The 23,055-nt window shown below is 37.4% G+C and overlaps 1 protein-coding gene across 14 annotated transcripts in view; it reads left to right on the forward strand.

The window, feature by feature from the left end:
- Nucleotides 1–23,055, forward strand: part of ERC1 (ELKS/RAB6-interacting/CAST family member 1) — a 289,654-nt gene that overhangs the window by 138,277 nt on the left and 128,322 nt on the right. For all 14 annotated transcript variants that reach the window (XM_017804631.1, XM_017804640.1, XM_017804634.1 and 11 more), the window contains one exon: nucleotides 17,009–17,144. In XM_017804631.1, the coding sequence (XP_017660120.1) occupies nucleotides 17,009–17,144 (136 nt within the window). The remainder of the gene's footprint in view (nucleotides 1–17,008; nucleotides 17,145–23,055) is intronic.

Here is a 23,055-nt window from a genome sequence, read left to right on the forward strand (position 1 = left end):
AGGGTGCAGCTTTCCTGTGGGGATTTGAACTGAGGCAGCATTAGAAAGACACATGGCTGGATATGGCACTAGGGAGGATGTTTGTCTGTCACCAGTATGCTGATCAGTGTGAATTTTGAAGAGATCAGAGTCAAATGCTCTGAGAGATTAGAGAAATCCTTCACAATTTGCTTTTTTTCAGATATAACAAAAGAAGCGGGGTTTTTTTACCATACTATTTGAAACATTGAAAGACAACATTATTTTTAGAAAACATTTTAAAATGTGTCTGTGTTCATATATCCCAAAGTTAACAAATTACCTAGCATGTCATCCTCAGAAGATTAACTGAAATGATCATTCAAACTTCATGCAACATTAAACATTTTGACTAACCCATATGTGTCACATCACATTTGGTCAAAGGAATAAAATCTGAAGGTTATTTTTCTTCTTTAATGGCTGGCTTCTGTGCAAAATGTTATATCCCCCCTTACCAATGGCTAGATTTTTATTTCTACTAAAACTCTAAAAGCCAGGTAAATATATGGGCAGATAGTGAATGTAGTATATATCTATGGTAAAATAGTCATGGTGCAAACAATTCCATAACTGACAGTACCACAAGCTTTAACAGATCCTGGGCTCAGCATTAATACGATACAGAGAACTCAGCTGGGCAGGAGACCTTTTTAAAAGGTCAGTGAAAAGGGTGAAGAGCTCAGCAGCTGCTTTTCCTCCTGTTTTACTGATAAGGACTCTTTTCAGATCCTTGAGTGTAGTGGCAGAGTGTGCAGGAGTGAAGCATTACCCATAGAATTGGAAGACCAAGTTACAGGCCATTTATACGAATTAGAAATATGCAGTTTGATGGAATCAGATCAGATACATACAAGGTTGCTGAGGGAGCCAGCTGATGTCATAGCAAGGACTCTTCCTATCATCTTCAAAAGCTCATGGCTTTCAGGGAGAGTTCCTCATGGCTGGAAAACATCACACCCATCCTCAGGAAGGATGAGAAGGAGGATCTGGGGAATTGCAGGCCAATCAGAGAAGGAGGATCTGGGGAATTGCAGGCCAATCAGTATAACTTCATATGCTGGGAGGGTTTTGGAGCAAATCCTCGAAGTCACCTGCAAGCACCTGAAGGAAAAGGAGGTGATAGGGAACAGGCAGTATGGATTTACAAGGGCAAATCATACCTGACCAACCTGATTGCCTTCAGTGATGAGATGAGTGGCTCAGAGGGCAATCAGCAGTGCTCAGTGTCTTTTTAGTGCTGTGGGTGATGGGACACAACACACCTTCAGTAATTTCATGGATGATAGCAAACTGAGGGGAGTGGTTATGGGGAGTATACAATGGATTGAGTCCAGCAGGCAGGCTGGTGAGATGAGAAGATGCTACAGCACATGACATGCAAGGAGGGGTAGAGAGAACTGTGTTCCAGCCTGGGAAGAGGAGCCTCGTGGGAGATCATAGTGTGGTCTTTCAGCTGTCTAATGGGAAGAGCCAGGGAAGACAGAGTCAGACTCTTCTCAGATATGTTCAGTAAAAGGTGGAGAGGCAACAGACACAAATTGCAGGTTGTCCAGTGTAAGCCCCAATGAGATAATTGGCAGAAAAAATTCACAGTGATCAGTTAGATATGGAAACGTGTCCAGAGAGGCTGAGGAGTCATCAACACTGGAGATCATCAAAACTCATCTGAACAAAGGTAGGACCAACCTGCTCTAATTTGGCCTTGTTTTGAGAAAGGTATTGAACCAGGGTGATCTTCAGAGGTCACTCCAACCAAAATTACTCTGTGATTCTAACTCGGTGTGGTGAGTTACTCTGTATTCTAGGACAAGCTCTACCGTTTCTGTGTGGTTTTGGTAAGAATGTGCTGCATAATAGTGACCCAGTAAAACAGGATAAACAAAAGTTTTCTTTTTATCTCATAGCACTATACAGCTGTAAGAAAAGAAAGGAGTAAGAAAAATGTGTGCGGGTCCACTGAACTTTTATTTCTGGAAAATTTCTTCTTGTATTCTCAGTTTTTAAACAATTTTGAAAAGAATTTATTCTTTCTGGGATAATGTATCGCTGTGATATATGTCAGTGTGGTATTAATAGACTTTTCATGAATAATAATTTACCCAGACATTTTTTCTTTCAAAATTTCTAGTATTGCTCTCACTTTCTTCCCCATCCCTAAACACGGATACTCTCAAACCTTATTGCTCTTAATAGAATCAAAGAAGATAAAGTTGGAAATTATATTTTGAATTCTTTTTTTATGTTCTCCATAAGTTGCTCTTGCTGACCGAGAGCTTAGACTGAGACAGTGAGGGGTTACTGTTCTGCCTTTGTAGTTACCAGGTTTTCTGTTATGTCTTGTCATTCAGGTTGACAGAACCATTTTCCATTTGCAGTTTTCACATCCCTCTTTTATCTTGCTCAGGCTGGAGGCAAATAAAATAGATCATAGCTGACCCTGCATTTTCTTCTCAGCTCCCTTGTTGAGGCAACATTTTTCCGCTGTGAGGTTTTCAGCTGGCTGGGAAGTCACTCCTGGTGTGTTTAGTCTGTGCCTGTGCCTAAACTGAAATCTTTTGTTCTTGTGTTACTTGTGAAGTTCAGGTTCCATTTCTGACCTGCTCACAAGGTGACCTCACTGCCTCAGATGGGGACATTGGAACCCTCATGTTTCAGATGTGCCTTTCAGTACTTATCTTACCAACTGAGAGCATTTCTTCACTGGTCACTTAACTAATATTTTCCATCCTAATTCTTGTGAAACCAGCTTTCCTAACAGACCTGTGCACCTTATCTGCAAATAATTCCTGATCTTTTGGGTGAAAAATATGCTAGATAAGCATAGATATTTCATACAGTTTATAGAACCAGTGGACAATTCTTTTGCTGTCACTCAATTAATTTGAAATCACTCTTAATCACATTACTGTAAAATGAAAATCATTTCTTATCCATGAAATCCTAAGTAGACTTTTAGAGATGTTGCTAGATAAAAACATGCTGAGCATTCTTAGGCTAAGGTTAAATTAGTAAGACCTTTTTTCCCCCCTTTTCCTTTCTCTTCTGTGGCTTTCTTCCATTTCATTGTTCTGACAGGGTGGTGTAGTCAAGTATTCCCTCCTTCTGCATAACATGTTCTTCATTTGCAAACAATAGAGGGCCCTTCTGTGCTGGAATATGTCAGCTTTTCTAGCCAGTCCTCTTGAAGTACCCCAGGCAATTCAGACAGATTTAATCATGCTCTCAGTAACTTACTTAATTTCCTTCTTATCCAGCAGATAGGATGTTCTTCTTAATTAAAAGGAATGGATTTTTTTTTCCACTTCCTTGGAGAACAAAATCTATGCAGTTGTCAGTTTCTGTTCATGGCTGACTAATTAACTCCTGGCTCCAAGGGGTGAAGTGCTGCCTATCCCTTTAGTGACCCAGCACACTCCATTCAATGTAAAGTGCTTTTACATGGAACATTGGTGTGCATCTATTTACAGTACTGGACAGATCTGGTAGAAATTGGGATTAAGCATGTTGGTAGTTTTAGAATGACACTGGGGTTTGAGTGGTGCAGCTGCAGCGTCCTTCTTTCAAACATTTTGGAATGAACTTCATCATTACAAGTAACTTCATTCTTTTTATAAAAAAAACAAGACTGAGCGCAAATTGCAAACTTGAGTTGCAAAACGCTCTCTGTAGATGGACAAGAAGAGCTTCATTTGGTCCCAGAAATTACAGCTGCCAACAACTGGCAGTTGCCAAGCTGGTGTGCTCGGTGCCAGCCTTGACAAAAGGTGCCAACCCAACAGAGAAGTGAGGCTGCTTTCCTACTAGTTCCTACTCTCCTGTATTGCTCAGCTCTCTCCTAGCATGTAAACCTGTGATTTCTCAAAGCCATGGATTTACTGTAACTCACCAGATGGTAGTTTTGAAAAGCACGTGTTGTCCTCCTTCGCTTTCAGCATCAGTCCAGCTTTTGGCTTTTTCAGGCCCACTGGTGCTAACAGCCATGACCAGATTGTTTCTGTTCTGAGTGCCAGCAAAACTCAGATTGTCTGCAAACTTCCCTTGCTTTTTTAGCGTCTCGAGTTGGTCGTGCCATGTTTGATGAAGTCCCACATGCTGGGAACTAAAAGAGAGGTGACATAATGCAGCTTTACCCTACGAGTATCTGTAAGGATAAAGAATCTTACCCATGCAAGCTTCAGTGGGGATGCTGTATCTTTGAAAATGCGTTATTTTGGGAGCATCTCCTGTCATACATTTTCTCTTTTACCAATATTGTGTTCATCCTTGGTTCTTTCCAGTGGCTTGCCTTGCTCTCTTATAATCTGCATTATATGCTCACTTTAGTTCATTAAGTCTGTGATGTTTTAAAACAAGTGTATTCTGTTGAGTTTTCAGCTGGTTTTGCAGGATGTACTTGAATTCCTCAGGTACTTGTACCAAATAAATAATAGTACTAATGTTGTTAACTTAAAACTGACTACTAGCTAGATATACACATTGGCTTCACTTTTCAGTGTGTAATTTTTCACTTTCATAGATAATCAGCAGAACGTGTTAGCAATTTCACTTAGAAACCTGAATAAAGAACTTAGAAATAATTTTTTTTATTACTAACTCCTTCTAGCAGTATATGTAAAAGATATCAGAGCAAACACTTTTTCAATATTTGGTATGCCTGTATTTTAAAGGATCAGTAACTCAGTGTATAGTGTCTTTTCTTTTAGCATTACTTGCTTGCTCCTCTTGCCCCTTGTACAAAAAAATCTTTCTTTTCTTTTCCATTATTTACTTCAAGGCCATCCTGTATAAAAGAAGATGGGAGAAAGCATTAAATGAAGTTGCTAGTAAAAACTTTATTAGGCTACTGTAAAATGACACTTCATGCTGCAAAAGTGGCCACTGACTTGGAGTGTGAAAAAAAATGGATTTTCCTGGTGTATTTGGAGTACAACACTTATGTAATGAGTGCTACATTTAATGCCATTTCTTCTTGAAGGAAATGTTTCATGGTCATATCTCCCAATCAAAGAGACTGTTCCCTACAGTATAAGCGATAGGCAGAGCTTTTGTAGGCACCATGCAGTGGCATTATATAAAGATTATCAGAGAAATGCAAATAACTGTGGTTTTTCGCGCCTTAGTTTATGACATGCCTTCTTCCCTTTCTTGTATCTCTTGCTTTCAGCAGAGATTTCTCATTTTAATATGGCATATGCAGATGTGTACTCAAAGAGATGGGGCCTGGCACACAGTTTTTGACAGTTTGTTTTCCTTTGACTGCTTATTTCCATGTTCATTTTGAGTATGCTTGGATAGCACGAGCAAATGACAGCTGAAATATAGCTGAAGGAATCTGCTTTCTATTTTTAAATGCTTCAAACTTCAAACATATTTGTAACTTGGGCAAAAGCCTTATAGTGTGAACAAAAGCCAAACGTTTGGAAGATTATTTTATATAGAAGGGGTAAGTATATGCTATTCCCAGTTTCGGGAACACATATGAATTCCTGCTTTTTCATTATAAATGTAATCTTCCCCAGGTCCATTTTTATCTCTTTACCATACTTTTTTTTAAATAGATATAAATATCTCTTACTAGTTAGTAAATATCTGCACGGAAGTTCTAATTTTGAGCCATACTGGGTCTGATTAAAGCAGCATGGCTTTGAAATTTTTTAATTAGTTTAAAGGGCCTCTACACTGCTGCTTTCTTCCTTATGCCTGTCTGCACAAGCAGAAAGCAATCAACAAGAAAAAAAAAACAACAACAACACCTTCAAAGGAATTTCAGTTGATTTCTTGGAAATTCCAAAGAGGAAGGAGTGTGTTTTCTTCCACGTCTTGGAATAGTGGAGGTTGCTTCTTAAATTAGAGATAGAGAAATTTTATTTCATGGTAGAAAGGGACTGGAAATTTCCTCTTGTATTTCTGTCCTGTTTTGACCACAGCCTCAGTAATTGTATATTATATTTTCAACACTGCTTATATATCTCAACCTCCATTTTGTATGTCTTCATATAAAAAAACAGTTTATAGAAAGTATATAAGTATATTATATTTGTGTTAGGAATATTCTTCTTGACAGCAGAGGCTGTTGTTTGCTGATTTTTCCTAATGATTAGGAGTGTTCTCCAATTACTCGGAAAATTAGTTCATTGAAGGGAGGCAGAAAATGTCTCAGTGACAGGCTACATCAAGGCAATTGCCCTGATAGGGGGATCAGCTCAATTAAAATCTTAATTTTGCCTCATTTGTCTCAAGGTCACCAAATAAAAAGTAGTTCACTGGAGTGTTATAATTGCCAAGATAAAGAATTTATCTTTCTGAGTACATATTCCAGGCTAGAGCTAATTTAATTAGTGAACTTTATGATCTCTAAGGATATCAGTGAGAATATATTTCAGATGTCTGACACATGGGGCATCTTGTCACCAGATTTTTTCCTTCTATTCTCCTTCATAATGTGTTTAAAAATTATGTATGTATTCAAAATACTCATGGACGTATTTTGTAGTTCTGTAGCAAACGCAGTTACTGTGGAATGGTAGAAATCCCTCCTCAAATGCATTAGCCAGTAACCTTGTCCATACACGTTACCAAGGCTATTACAGCACTCACTGACTTCTCCAGAAACCCAGTAGTGTTTGCTTAATTTGCAAAATACTCCTTAGCTGTGTTCTGGAGTCCTGCGGTTGCCAGATGGAGAAGACAGTGTTACAGCTATATCAGAGAAGGAGGAACTAAGCCATCTGCACTGTTCATATAGGCTGTTCAGCCCAGTGTGTGGTGTATTTATTACAAATAATGCTGCTGTCCCCCATGTGCCAGGCAGTCAGAAGTCTGTAACAAATCATCTCAGTAGGCACTCTTCATATTGACCTGACGTGAGCTGTCAAAGGCGCTGCTTCAGAATGTATTTTATGAGGGGAGATAGCTCTTAATAAATCTGTTTGCTAAGCACCTGAAAGAAATATGCCAGGCATGCCATTCTGAGAGACACTGTGGTCTCTGTTCACTCCCAGAAGTTGGTGTCACCCAGTGGATCCCAAAACAGAGCTGTATACTTCCCATCTCACATTCTCATGGTGAGGAAGATGTACAGTTTGAGGAGTGTGATACCATGGCTTTTCACTCAGCCCTGTCCTTTTGGATACTTTTCCCAGTGTAGTCTCCAGGAATGACCATCTTTGGATGAGATTTCATACTTTTTCATAGCTAACATGGTAAACACTGTTCAAGTCACCTCTGGAGAGAGAATCTGTCAGATTCTTCTTGAAAACAATGTTGGTTTTAAGGAGATAAGCTAAATTCTATCATATTTTTATTTAGGCATTTCAATGACATAAAATCATCAGGCTTTTAACCCTGAAATGAACTGGTATACATTATTTCAGAATAGTCCTGCTAGCATCACTGGCTCACATCCTTTTGTAAGAGCAAGATGCTGAATGTTCTCGTGCATGTATTTCTTCTTTATCAGAAATCCTCTTCCACTGAGTTACTACATTCATTGTGCTTTTGGTTTTGTCCTTGGCAACTGTTTAATACCTTTTGCTAAGCACTGGATTTTCAGTAACTGTCAGCTTAAAAGTGTGATTCTTTAACATATGGTATATCAGGATGACAGGATAATGTTCAACTCTTTTCCCAAATTTCTGCAGATTTTCAGAAAGGACTTTTCTCTCTTCATAGCTTGTTTGTATACATATACATGTTTTAAGCTACTCTAGCATGGTTCTTTCTTAAATGCTCTGCTTTTAAAATTCTCTTACGTTTTATTTTTTTTTGTTTGTTTTGTTTCAATGGCTGATTTTTACGTTTGATTTTTCTTATAATTACCGTTTGTATCAGGTATTATTCTAGAAGGAATTAAAAGATCGCATGCCCGCCTGAAAGAAAACAACTGCTGTATTGTGATTTGTTTTCTTTTCTGGCTGGTGGGACTGCAGTTAAAAAAGACATGTGTGATCTTAGATCAGAAAAATACCCTATGAAACCTCAATAAAATGCCATTCATAGGGAAGATTTTATTGCCGCTCAGAAAACACGTCTTTCAGCCAAGTGGCGCAGGTCTCTTGAGCAGAGAGTGACTGGCTGTGTGTGATCTGTTCACAGGGTGGTTGGTTTGTGCACTGAAGTTAAAGAGAACAGCACCTTGGGGACTTCTTCCCACACTGTAAGGGCCAAATTCAACTAACCCAGCGTGTTGCAGGGGGAAGGAATCCACACCAAAGCCTAATCAGCCGTTTTATAAATGTCATTTTTGGCTTTGCATCTGTTTGCTCAATTAACAAAAGCAGAAGAAAAAAATACAACAGAACAAACTTATTTGTTGAACTACTGAATGCTTTTATTAAGGTCCTTAAAGTATTTTTCTTAACAAAGGAATACCCATATCATTATTTCCCAGATTTATTTCGGAGTTCACCTGAAGTTTGTACTTTTAATGGTCCCAACTTCAATAAAAACAAAAAGTTGCCAGGTTTTAAGGTTAAAGGTTTATTTTCTAGTTCAATTGCTGTTGGCTTCCAGAAGTAGTTATCAAACTTGACATATAATTAATTTGATATTTAATCTCTGCAGTCTGATTTCAAATTTAACATCAGTTATGAAATTATGGTAACATATTCATTATTTTCATTACAAAGCTTGCTTGCTGCTAAGTAGGTGCTGAGAATTTAAATAGTTGGGAAGCTGCACATTAGTTTTACTAGTGTTTCTTTAGCTGCACATTAGAGGGATGAGTAGGTGTAATGGATTTTATCTACAAAACTGGAATTAGAGATTAGTGAAAACATGAGGTGCTAAAAATGTTTACCTGAAGTGTTTAGAGGGTTTAATGTGTTGTATCTGGCCCTGTCTGGAAGTGAACCTTTGGTTTGCTTTAATTTGATATGGACTTGCTGCTCTAAAACAAAGACACTTCTGTTAATCTCTGCAGTTAATCCCTCGATTTTAGCCGGTTGGTTAAGGCAATTTTCTTTCTTTCTTTCTTTCTTTTTATTTTTTTATTTTTTATTTTTATTTTTTTTTTGGGGGGGGGAATACTCAGACAACAACATTTGACTTTACCACTGTTTGTGTGTAGCTGGGCCGCTACCTCATGACAGGAGAGCAGCCTGGTTAATTCTGGTTTTGTTCAATTATGAGGTTGAAGAGAAAAGGTTTCTTTTCTCTGAAATAGTTTAGTTTGATAGTACTTGGAGCATGCATTCGAGACATTTCATCCTTGGTTAGGTTTCTTTTTCTGTTAATGTATTTATAATGTACCTATCTCTAAATTCGCTGACTCTTGATGCTGCATCATTTCGCTTACCATGAAGTAAAGTTTTTCCATGAATGTGTGTTCCCTACTGATCACTGAGAAATAAAATTTCACAGGGCAAGCACCTGTAGCATTCAGATTAAGTCTGTGTGGTTTTGATCGTATTTCTTAGTCTTCTGCTACACTGAATCAGATATTAATACCAGAAGAGAAAAACTTTATTTGAAACTGTATTAACTTGTAGTTTTGTGTTGTATGGCAAAATGTAGGAGGTGGTTGCATTTGACCATTTATCCTCAGAGAAGCTTGAAACTGAGGTTGAAGGCCTTTAATTACTCGTAAAGAAATTATGTTTAAGAGTAGTACCTTGGTGCAGTTATCTGTAGTGCAGGCTGGTAGCTGTTTCCAGTTAGGACTTGCCAATATCCCCTCATGAAACATCCCTTGGAGCATTCATAACTTGTGACACCTTATTACTTGATAAACTTTATGTATTGGTAATGATTCAAGTGATAGGTTTCTTTTCTGAGGTGCTTCTAAATTATAGGAGGGTTTGGATAACATTTTTATTATACTGAGTTTTTAGATTCATATGACATGTGGTCCCCCTTCCCGTCTATTCCCATCAGCTATTTTTTGGAAGAACATCTTCATGTTGTTTTAGCTGGAGTGAGAGATGTGCTGGCTAATGTACTGACTGCATCAAGAAGTGTGCATTGATATCGTGCAGATAATTCTTAATACTGAAGAATGACAGTGACCAGTGTAAATTTGAGATCTGCTTCTAGTCTTCGACTTCAGCACCTCTTGATTCAGACACTGTTAGAATAATGTTCCTGAAATTTGGGATAAACTAGTTTCCCACAGCTTTCTAATCGTCATCCCTTGCCTCCTCCAGTGCTGACCTGAACACATATTTTGTTTTTAAAAGTCAAAGTTTCCTGGCCTCAGGAAATGAAGTCTACCCCCCATCTCTTAAAGCCACCGTGGGACAACTTGACTCATATACAGCAGAACAGTTAAATTTTCAAGGTCTGTTAATATTTTCATTGGCATATGTTACCTTGTCATATAAATGGCACAGAACAGCAAGGAGCAGTGTAACAAAATGATGAGAGATTTTGGGAGAAGTTCTCAGGCAGAAGAGGTAACTGAGAGCTGAACAAAACCAGCTCATTGTAACTATGGTGATTGGTCTTTTAGCTTGGATGCAGAGTGCAACAGAGGCGGTAATATTTAACCAAGTTGTTTATAAACCATAATGAAATTATTGTTTCTTTTAGTTGGTAATTAAATGCATCCTTTTTTTGGTGTTATTACAGTGTTTAGGGATTGTTAGGAAGCTGGGATTGCTAGATACAGCCCAATAAAGCAAAGAGAAAGGCCCAAATAGTGCTTACTGTTGTAAAAAAAAATAAACCCACCCATACAGAATTCCATGTAGATCTTCGGCAGTGTGTCATTCCCCTGATCCTAATTTTTCAGTGGATAAGATAAGGAACTTAGTTCAACCTTTGGCAACTTTCCTTTTACTGTCAATCAGGCACCCAGTTGTGGTGATGGGACTGTGTGATGTGGTCAGTGCTGTTTCCTTGATCACTTATTTCACTGATCACTTATTTACCTTCCTTTCATTATTTTCTTTTTCTTCATTGTAAGCAATTAGGCCTTCCAAACGCTACCTTTATTCTCCATGGTTTGGTGACTAACCACTGGTAAGGGCAGGTGAGTTTTGAGGAACTGAAAGCCAAAGCAAAGCCTTTCAGAACAGGTTTTCTTCTGACTTTCAAAACAAAGTAGCATTTTAGGGAAGAGTTTCTCTTTGGTTTCCTTCTGTTACATGTCCCAGAATGTAAATATCTTCTGTGTACCAAAACTACAAAGAAACCAAAAACAAAACAAAAACCCCCCAAACGACTCAGCTGTGTCACTGCATTCATTATCTTTTAAATTCCTAAGTTATGTTTAACGATATAGCCAGCTAAAATATTTTGTGTGGGCAGACCTTAAAAACAAGGAAGCGATAAAGGAAATTGTGGGGTAAATGTATTCAGTTGGACACTGTCCTGTGAGGTTACATCAGTCCAGCTCAGATCACAGGCATCCCATTGTGTTGATGTCATTAATTTATTTCCAGTAAAAGTTTCCTGGTTTTCTCACCCATCTAATCATTAATAAACGAGACTGCTAATAAAGGTCTGGACAACTTAGCTGGTTGTTTCTTGCCTTCCAGCATCTCATTCTGTGATTTTTTCCCATTATAGCATGTTTTGCACTCTGACTTGAATTGCTGTTTTGAGGTCTTTACTTCTCTGTGTCTCTTAGGACTACAAAGTGCTTTGAGATCTTATGCAATGATATCACCTTCCTCAAGGAAGGCAGTGGAGGTGCTGATCTCCTCTCTCTGGTGACCAGCAATAGGACATGAGGAAGTGGAATGAAGCCACATCAGAGGAAGTTCAGGCTGGACATTAGGGACAGGCTCTTCACTGTGAGGTGGTTGGGCACTGGAACAGGCTGCTCAGGGAAGTGGTCACAGCAGCAAGCCTGACAGATTTCAAGGAGTGTCTGGATGATGCTCTTAGTCCATATAGTTTAGTTTTAGGTAGTCCTGCAACAAGCATGGAGGTGGACTCGGTGATCCTTACAGGTCCCTGCCAACTTGAAATATTTATGATTCTATACTATACATTGTAGAATCTAATATTTCATCACACAAGACACACTGGCAATTTTAAGCTAAATAATGTATTAGTTCATTGCATACAGTTGCCCGTGCAGGTTTTTCCAGTAATGCTGGCTATTGTTGTCAGTGTAACTTGTGCTGGGGAGCAAAGTGTGCTTTAAAGAGACTGCAGTTCATCTGTCCATCAGGATTAGTAGCTGCAGCAACAGTGGACTGTCCTGTGGGTGGTGGTAATGCTACAGCAATGAAGGCTGGAGCTAAGCAATCTTTCTGACATGGCTGACTGACACATAGAAATATTTTCTGAGTGCCTCAGTCAGATTAGTAAAACAGGCTGCTTCTATAGCAGTGCACAAGCTCTGTGTGTTTTTTCCTGGTGTGTGTATTCATTGTGTGAAACATAGTATGTGTGTATACATTTTATATTGAAGGGAAGCTTCTGTGCTGGTTCAAAAGCATTGTAAATGTTTACTTGCGTTGTATTATTGTAAAAACACTGTTGCGTGTTAGGCACATAAATGTGAAGGAAAAATACATTAAAATGTGATATTAAAATTCAAATTAACTTATGCGTATTTTCAGTTAACATTTTTATCAACTCTTCTTTTACAAGAGTTATGGCAGAAAAGATAACCAGGTGAGGATAATAGCTTTCACTACAGAATCAGCAGCTATATATGCTGATGTGCATTACAGTAAATGATAATGAGGTTAGTGTTAAAATGCAAAAAATATTGACATTAGTGCAGAAAAATAATTTCATAAAAGCCTTAATAAATAGTAGGGCCTGTATGCCAGTTGGTATTATTAGGGAGGAAAACTCTTCCCAAGGACTGACAGGTAGCATTTCCACTTTTCAGGAATGCTTGATGGTCCACTGGTCTTCCATTATTTATACTCGTCTTCCTGTTTTTAAATTATTATAAAGTATGAAATCTTTGCATCTGAAAGTTTTTATTGCTTATTGTGATTATTTGACTTTATTCCTCATGGTGTTTGGCTAATCCCTCATCACTGGAAATTCAAGAATTTCACAGAGAAGTGGGAAGGTGTTGCTTTTTTAAAGTGATGCAGCTTTATTTCATTAAAGAAAAAGTAAAGTCATAGAAATTAACAGCTATTTTCAGTGTCCAGATTGAGAAATCTTAGGGGCTTTTTCAGCAGGGGTATGGCTTAAATTCAACACCCAAAATCAAAGGATGTGAAATTATTAATTCTGGAAATCTTTACCTCTCTTTAGTTGAAAGACTTTGGGATTTATATTTTTAAATCAGAAGCATGAATTTGATTCTAATTCCTTTAGTCTAATATATCCCGTTGTAACAGTGCTTGGCATAACACATTGTGAAATGGAGAAAAATTCAAAGTAATGGAGAAGGGTTTCCACTTTTGAGTGCAAAATTTTTTAGGAACTGTACATCAAAAAAAGTGATTATCTGGAAATTGCTATTAAAAATGCAACAGAAGTTTTTATTTCCAAAATGGGTGGAATTCTTCACAGTAATTCAACATAATAAACATTCTCATTAGATTTTTCTTCTTTCATATATGACTGGAACAGTTTCTGTTATTTGATTTGAAATGGCTCTGAGAATAAACATCTTCTGAGATGCTTTTGTAGTTTTGTTGTTGTTTCTGCTGGTTCCAGTGGCATCCCTCTTTAAAGCTTTGTCTCACTGAGCGTGAACTGCCTCAGCAACTTTTGTTAGAATCACCATCATTCTCTTTGTTGTTCCAGTTTAAAAAGATATTCCAATGTGAATAAGTACTTATGGTAATGCTTAATGCTCTGTATCTCTCAGAAATTCATTTGCTCTTTGAAGAGAATTCTGCATGCACATTGCAAACTGGTGTTTGCTCAGTTGCTGTACATGTAAATACTAATGCTTTCTAGAAAACATTCATAAATCTCTAAGCTGTTGCCATAATTGTAAATAATTCATTCTTTTTTTGCTGTCTTTAATCTTGTGGGGGTTTTTTCTGTTTTAATAAAAATACTCTTACAGATTAGGGATTTCTTTAAAATTCTACTGTCCCTTTGATAGGGCTGTGTGCTATATATATGTGCAATTGCGTTCAAAAGAGTTAAAAGAACATTAAGTTTACAAAATGAGTCTCCTAAACTATGGGAATTCCAGCGCTTTGTTTCTTTCTTCAGTCCTAATTAGCTTCCTTGTGCACATATATTATGAAAAATGTTCCTCTTGAATCTGTCCTCATCAAATGTACCAGTTGCAGCGTGCTCACTTAAGACACGTACTTGCTGTGTTTTATCTTATTGTTCCAGTTCAGCATGTGGTCCAATTCTGCACATTGTGCAGTGGTGGTGTGAAGATGAAATTGTTCTCTGACAGACACCCGTACTGCAGTATTTAAAACAGCAACAAAACTATCTTACTGAACAGTGAGTTGGGTGATTCCTATTAAGCAAGCTTCTGAGTTCTCATGATATTAAAATTATGTGTGTGTGTATTTAAATATTTCTAAATATGATTCACATATATAAAAAGAGGATTCTTTGAATCTGGCTTTGAAGACTGAAGGTTATCTGGCAGAGGAGAAAGAGCATTCTTTACAGAATCACAGTATGAAGTCTTCAGGGTTTCAGAGAACTTTCTTGGTGCAAGTGTTCAAGGGCTGTGGACTTGTAGATGCTGAACCTTTTACACGATTATCTGCATGAAGTGTCGTAAAAGTGAGAATTACCATTTAGTACCATGGGCACTGAGATGGGATGAGATGAACTTTCATGCATCAGTTGACTCCAAGCCTTTTAGGTTTATAGATTTGGAGTTTCACGTCACCCCCTCAGTTTTGTGTACTTAAACAGTTGGGGAAATTTTAGCTCATCCCATAGATACCTGTATAATTTGAAAGGTTTATTGCCCAACTTTTGTTGCTTTTTCACATCAAAGGTATGGAGTGATAGTTGTATCTTGGACCATAGTTGATTCAAAGCCAGCTTGAATATGGCTTTGAGCAACCTGGTCTAGTTGAAGCTTTAGTATTACAAGCACTAGGTCATTTGAAGGCTTCCATCTTTTAAGTTTATGAAAGCTTGAGTTTGTCTCAAAATATCTACCTAATACATTAGAAAGACGTTAATTTTGGTTCAGACATGAGAAGGTGGATGTCAATAGTATATATTATATAATATTCTTATAATTATTCCTTCCTTTGAAATATGTATTTTGTTTGAAAATGTTTTGGACCATTCAGGAGATTATCAAATTCAGACATACTTTGATGAGGGTTTTGGCTTCATTAATATTGTTGTCTCTTACCTAACTAATAGATTAGAGAATCAAAGACCAGTTTCCTAATAGATGAATCTGGCTTTGCAAGTTTATAAAAAATAATTAATTCTGCTGATTTTAATTTAGAAGTTGAATAAAAATTCTCATACAGAATTGAGTGTATTGGGCTGACATATTTTTATTTTCTGCACTGACTTAGCTGTACCTTCTACATTTATTTTATTGGACAGATAGAACTGTGTATTGTATAAGCTGAGTTGGTGCCAACATAATATTTCCAATAAGTTGTTTAATGACTGAACAAGTCTGCTTTCAAACTGGGCAATGCACCCGTTGCCAGTGTGCAGCACTGGGTTAGAACAACTTAACAATTATACTAGTTGTGTTTAAAGAGCATCCTGACTCAAATCAGCTGTTACTGTTGGGCAGAGTAGTTAAGTATGCTAATAATTTTTTAACATCATCAGAAAAGGACTTTCCGGTTTTTTTTGGTCTCCAGAGGCCATCAGCACTTTTTCATCCTAATAGAAGTTTGTTTAGCACCAAGGAAAACTTGCTGCCTTTGCAATTTTCTCAGCCTCAGTTGGCTTACGTTGGAAAACGCAGAGCCCAGTGTTGAACATATGGATTTTTGGAAGAACTCGAAGCACTGACTGGTCATATGCCACATAATTTGAACATATATAATGCAAAGAGATATGTTCTTGTTCATACTTTTGTTGTGAGTTCTGAAGAAGATATTAAAATAGGGTTGTTTGTGATCTGTTCTAAAAGTATTTCTGAAATACAGAAGAAACATTCTTCCCTCTCTGTGTGGGTAACATACCAGATATGAAGCTGGTGTATCATTCTGTTTTCTAAACAGTAAATTAAAGAGATGTCTCTACTACTTGCATGATGTTTTGGGGAAATCTCGCAACCAAAGAATCCGTCTTTTATTCCAAAATCCAAACTCCAGATATAATTATAGAGAAAAGGGCTGAGGAAGCAAAGCTTGCCTGTTTTGTTTTGATTGGACTAAAAGTTTAGACTTAAGTTCTCTGTGGTCAGGAGGCTGAGATTAAAGAGTCTGTAATTAGATTCAATACTCCATGTGTCTTAATGCCCTGGAAGGCCAAACCCTGTCTGCAGGCAATGGTAGTTGCCAGGATCATCAAAAATAGTTCATAGATGTGAACTAGGAAATTATGCATGCTTTCTGCAATACTTTGTTCTTACTTGCTGTGTCTTGTTTCTGTAAAAAGAAAGGATATGAAATGCCTCAAAATATCTAGAAAACAAGTAGAACTTGAGGAAGAAATTATTTTACTTCTGGAGACAGATTGCCTGGTTCATGTAGGTAGTCCTCTATATTTAAGTCGTGTTTCAGTAGTTTTTCCTTTTGATCCTCCTATTTTCCTCACATTAGATATAGTGGTACCCAAAACAAAATAGGTTACTAGATGTTTGTGTTTCTATGTGTATATGTATGTATGAACACAGAAAAAAGTTTTCTGCCACATAGTCACAAGGGAACAGGTGCATCTTTTGATTAATAGTTTATACCAAATAATAATTAAGGGGTTTGTTTCAGAAATTTCCTAGTTTAGGTTAATAGTAATGAGCAAAATGAAGCTTTTTTTTTTTGGCTGAATTAACAGTTGAGGGTAATGCTTGAGGATCAGTTTGGTGTTGGTGACCTTCTACAAATGAAGTGATGGTACTGGAGGGTTCCACTCTTCCCTGGTCCAGCTGCCCAGCGCTGGAGCCATGGGAAGTGTGGTCCAGAACACGGTCTGAGTGCTCTTCTCTTTTTTACAGGCAAGTTAAAGATCAAAATAAGAAAGTAGCAAATCTGAAGCACAAAGAACAAGTGGAGAAAAAGAAGAGTGCACAGATGCTGGAGGAGGCCAGGAGACGAGAGGATAATCTTAATGACAGCTCCCAACAGCTTCAGGTAACATGGGAATTGAATTAAACCAATTTGGCCAATCAACTAGGCTTAGCTACCTGGCTCTCTGCTGTACCTCCTGATCTGTTTTCATAGCTGTAACCTAAGAAATTTGTTACTGATGGTTTAAAATCCTCTCTCAGTTGCCTTCATAACTTACTCCATTTTCATAAGAGGAAAAAATTGTTTTAACTGTCAACTCTGTTATGAACTGCATTACTGAAATAATTTTGTCAGTTCTGTGTTGAGATTGGCGTGGCATATCTTTCTTCTCTGCTTTTCTAACAGCCTTTTTCTTTAGTTGTTTTGTGTGTTTTCCCAGCTGGTTTTACCTTATAATGCTGCCTTTTCTTCAGTAAATGAAAGATAACCAAGTAAGTATTCTTGGAGTAAACTGGAATTGTTGTGGGGTTACTGGAGAACCATGTTTTCTGTGTGTGCTCATCCTTGTTTACCTCATGAATTCTGCATATGCAAATATGCAAACTAGTCACTTTGCGTTATCTCTGAAATGATATCATGCTGCTGCCCCACAGAATTATCTGGTTGCATCAAATCTGCCTAGGCATAAGAAAATCACCGGTATGAAAGCAGGTCAAACATTTCTCCGTGTCCTCTACGTTGAGATTAGGTGTAGATGGTTCACCAAACGGTAAATTTTCAGTTGCTGTCATAAAAATGTTAAACTGTTGGCATGAAGTAAAGCAAAGATACCACGATGCTAAGTGTGGAGATAATAGACATTTTGCCTGTGATTAATTTACAAAAATAACTTTCTTTTTGGTGAGTGAAAATAAACATGGAAACAGTACCCTAACCTTTAGGTCTTTTAAAATTAGTTTTTGAATGTTTAAAGAGCACCTACCCTAGGTGTTTTCCTTTGTTGTTGCAGTTTCCTTTGTTATACCTGTTTCTTGTTACCAGCTACATATCTTAATACATCTACAATGAAGACACAGCATACATCCTAAGAGTTCACTAGCAAAGGCAAATCCTCTCCTTAATTGAAACAGATACTTCTTGACGCTGTTCTGTGGGATTCAGGGGGGATTTTTTCAACTGAAACTTTGAAAGAACCACAGAAACATGTATCCATGTGGAATACTCTCACATGCACCATTTTGTGGTTTTGCCCCTCAGTTCCAGTCCTGGGAACTGAAATAGTTAAGTTCCAAGTGTATGAAAATGATTTCATAACTGCAGACCTTTATAAAAGGCGGGAATGTGGGATTTCTACATCTGCTAATGGGTTTTGTGGCTGTAATGCTATGGCAATTCACAAGGCTGTCGTTATGTGGCAGCTAAGTTTAAATAACACAATCCTCCTGGTATTAGTGAAATGTCTTTAAAAATTCCTGAAACTAATACAATATTTGGTTAGATTTCTAATCCGCATTTGAGTAAATCTATATCTTAAGTTTGAAAAGATAGCTGGTACTTGACATTTGCCTTGCAGTTGTGTGGATATTTATCAAATGACACTATTCCACAAGGCCATCATCTTTTTTTTTATGTAGCACTTTCAGATTTTAAAAGGTATGGCTTTCTTTTCTTGCTTTTCCCCCCCACAATTATTCTTTCCCTTTTCATTTTTCTTTCTTCTTTGCATATGTAATGCACTGAAAAAAACCTGACATTTTCTCCCAGCTCCTGTTTGCATACTAAAACCACTCTTTCTTTGTTAGAAACAGTAAGTTATGTAAAGTGTTTGTACTACTGCACACAGCAATGGACAGAGAGGCAAAAATGGTACTGCTTTATATCAGAATTCTCTAAGAATGTATGATGGTCCTTGCAATACCCAGTTCTTTACTTATAAAGTGTTTTAAGCAGTAGAGAGATCATAGATATAAAACTATGAATAGCATGAATATCTTTACCTTTTTACATTGAGGTTTTCTGATTTGAGATCTCTATACTGCAGTACGTAGTTTTTACTACTTTACTTATGTTGTGTTTTATTCTGCACTGGTGTCTGTTGCTTCCTATATAATTATGTGCAGGTATTTTTTAGATTAAAAATAGACACTATTAAATGCATGAAAACATTTAGGATTGAAGTGTGATGTGATAGTCAACATTGAAATGTACAAGTTATGACAGTATTAAAGTTACTTGATTTTCCCTAGTGCCTTTCCTGCCTTTGTGAACCTAATTGTCCTGTTTGGGTGGGCTCGATTTTTAGTGAGCCTTTCCTCATATTCGGCACAAGGCTGAAGGGAATGCTTTCATTCACAGATGAAAAAGGTCTGTATGCTCTAATGAAAATATCAGGCTAAGGTAAAATATGGAGTGTTTAATGACAAGTGACAGGTTCAATAAAAACTCCTTCCTTTAGAAGAGCCCTCTGCTTACAGTCTCCCTCTCTCAAGGACTGCAGCGTTTTGGTTTCCTGGAAGTAAAATTTACCCAGGACCACATTTCAATTTGTTAGTTATGCAGACCTGTCTTCTCTATAGACTCTACAGGGCACTCACTGCCTTCTAATCGATTAAAAAAAAATAAACCTGAGAAGACCATAGATTTTTTTTTTTTTTTTTTATGCAACCATTGTTGGCTTTGGGGTCAGGACACACAAGCACCAATTTCAGATAATTTTGGTCTTGGTGGTTTTGGCTGGAATTAATAATAAGACATTATGAAATGCTTAAAAATATATGATCTGCATGTTCTTTGGTTGACCGTCTGCAATCCAGTCAAATAAACACGCTCCCAAAGCACACAGTCCACTCCTCCTCTCTCTGTCCCTAACAGGCATGTGGTTTCTTTCTTCCTGAGTCCAGTAACAAAATGTTCGTTTATTCAGAGAGCTCTGATGATGGAAATTTGGTATTTTGGGGAGTGGGGGAAGAATGAAAACCATAATGTCTCAATTCTAGTGAGATGGATAAATGGCTTTCCAAATTTGCCTTTTCCTCCTGGGTTCCCTTAAACCACAACTCTCCAGAGATCTGAGAGGTTAACGAGTGTCTGGTCTACAAGCAGGATAAAAAAAACCCAAACTGTTGGGCTGGAGTAGAAAATTTGTGCTTCAAGTAGCTAAAGGTTGGCTATTGTGAAAAGAATTGATATGCTGTCTAGTCCTAGGAAGGTGACATTTACTAAAATTTCTTTATATTTGAATGGGTACTTTAAGAGGACATCTGGAAGAGGGTATGCATGTTTTCTTGTTCTGTCACCCTAGCATCTTCCAGAGTTTTAAGGATAAATTTTCAGAATATCTGTGGTATGGCTTGTATACTATTGGATCTGTGTTGCAGCAGCTATCCATCAATCTCTAATTGCTGCTGACAAGCTATACGTCCAGAAGCGGTGTAAAATATATTTGAGTGCTTTAATGAACAACTGGAAAAAGCAAGTAAACTTACTGGTGGCTTTTTTTCTTTCTCCATACCCAAATTTGGATAATTTAATATATATTCCTAATTCATGAATTATGGATGCAGGTATATGTTGTTTGTTTCTTGTGATTATATATTTCTTTTATCATATTGGAAAAAACTATCCTTCTAGATAGAAAGAACTGAATTTTCAATCTAAAAAAATATGCAACTTGTGTTCAATCACGCTTTTTCTGGGATCCAGACAAAGCTCAATGAAATGGATAGATAGCCAAATACCTTCTCATCAAATGAGCATTCTAAATTCATTAAATATCAGCCTCAATGCCCCAAGCCTGCCAGGTGTTTAGAAGGCATTTGGGCAATGCCCTTGACAACACACTTTAAGTTCTGGTCAGCCCTGAATTGTCCAGGCTGATCTGGATGATTGTTTTAGGTCCCTCCCAGCTGAAACAGTCTGTTCTGGTTAACTCTTTGTTATGAGTGTGTACACACAGTCCATGTCAACTTTCAAAAGCCTGAAAACCCAAGTGGAGCCCAGTACATCTGGTCTCACATTACAGAAGAATTTCCTCTTGACATGGTGTGATTGAATCTTGAGGGTGGGGTGGCTGAAGTTTTTTCATCTCATCTGTTGACAGTAATACTATGCCATAATGAAAATTACATTTTGTTGTCTTTTGGCTATTAGTAAAGCAAGATTGTGCTTTCCTAATTAATCTGTGAACTTGCTTTTGGATGGTGAGTAGAAAACTTCTGAAGAAACGGTTAGATTTAAAGTAAAGCTTTCCAAACCTAAAGTTCAGGATTTTCTCAATGATTTTCTAGACATCATCAGCTTTGAAGCAAACTGGTGATACTAGTTAAATGGTGTTTTCCTGGGATAAGTGAGTTTCAAGTGCTGAGTTCCTGGCTGATTTCTCTTCCATATAAACCACTGCCATATCAGATTACAGTATTGCCTGCCAGATGAGTGGAGTGTACAGCTCAACATGTTACGGCCCAGGAAACCGTCAGCTACTCCATTTCAGCCTGGTAGAAGTCTATTCTTTAATACCAATATGCTTCTGCAGGATTTATTCCAGGGAACAGTCTGACATATTAAAGATGTGTTTTCTCCTTGAGCTCAGATCCACCTTTGGGAATTACTGAGATCGAAATGTTCTTTTTCTCTCTCTTCCTCTCCCAGTACTTTTTAGACATTAATTACATCATGGAGAAGTTTTGGCCTCCCTGCCCCTGAATAATTCTCTGTGCTGCACACCCTTGTAGGCATTAGTATTCCTTGGGCTGACTAGGTGCCATTAGCACCTACACAAGTGGCTATAACTTCACTTAATGCTATATTCCATTCTAGGTCATCCTGATGCTGTCCTCCAGGACAGAACTCATGACATCAATCACTGAAAGGTTATGAATTCATTGTGAAATTATTCTTTTTTTTAAGAAATTTGTTAGCCTTTTTTAAAGGTTAAGGATTTTTTGTCAGTCATAATATAGGACAAAACTTAATATTGTTACATGTTCTTGATAAGCTAAATGCGGTTCTGAGTTCAGAGGTTGTGCGAATCAGTTTTTTACTGTCTATCTCTCAGTGTTATATAGGACTTTTGTTAATGAAAATCCAGCAAGTATGAACAAATACAGGCTCTAAAGAACAATCATACCTCATAAATATCTGAATAGAATAAATGTATGTAAATTTTTCCTCGTATTTTACTGGGGCTAAACACAGTGGTAGCCAGTAGATAGTTTTGGGATCAACTTACCCTCCAGCTCTTTCTCTCAGATTCTGTGGCAGCTGGCTATGCATGAGAAAACAGGATATACATATGCAGTAGAGACATTAATATGCATCATGATTTGTTAGTGATGTAATATTTCCAGTAGGAATTTTAATTTCCATCAGCTTCTATAATATGTTACAGAAAATGCAGTGTTTCACAAACATTTCATTCTGTATGTATTTGAAGGGTGCTGATTTTCAGCACAGTGTATTGCAGTTACTGTAGATACAGGCAAATATTTAACCCTGGCAGATGCTTCAAAAAAAACCAGATCTTGTTCTTATCATGTCATAACCCTTTGTCAAGCAAGCTTTTCCTGACTTTCCTGGATGTCTGGGAGAGTTTCCCAAAACGATGACCTGTTTTTATCACTTAGAGTGAGGGGAAGTTTCTTGAGGGGAGCCTGGGAGGAATTAATTTGAATTGTAGCCTTTTTGGGGGAATTAAAAATTCATAATTAAGCATTCCTGGATACATCTACTTTTATGACATAGATAATGCATGGGTTGTGAAGAGACACCCTCACTTCATACTTTGTTATATCTGTGTGACGTAATATAGTAGTTATAGAAAAAACTCGAGTATTCTTCATTTGTTATGCTCTCGAATGGAAGAAAGGCTTAGTCATTTTTACAGTGTTAATACCTTAATAATTTTTATCATTTAACAACACAGAATCGGGACTGGAAAGAAATGCTAGTTTGTTGAACAGTGGAGGGATACTGCACAGTACCAAAAATCAGTGCATAATATGAGATAGCACTATTGTGAGATTATATTTTTGTGTAA

The sequence above is a fragment of the Lepidothrix coronata genome, unplaced genomic scaffold, assembly GCF_001604755.1.
Source record: "Lepidothrix coronata isolate B3197 unplaced genomic scaffold, Lepidothrix_coronata-1.0 Scaffold10, whole genome shotgun sequence".
NCBI classification, from domain to species: Eukaryota; Metazoa; Chordata; class Aves; order Passeriformes; family Pipridae; genus Lepidothrix; species Lepidothrix coronata.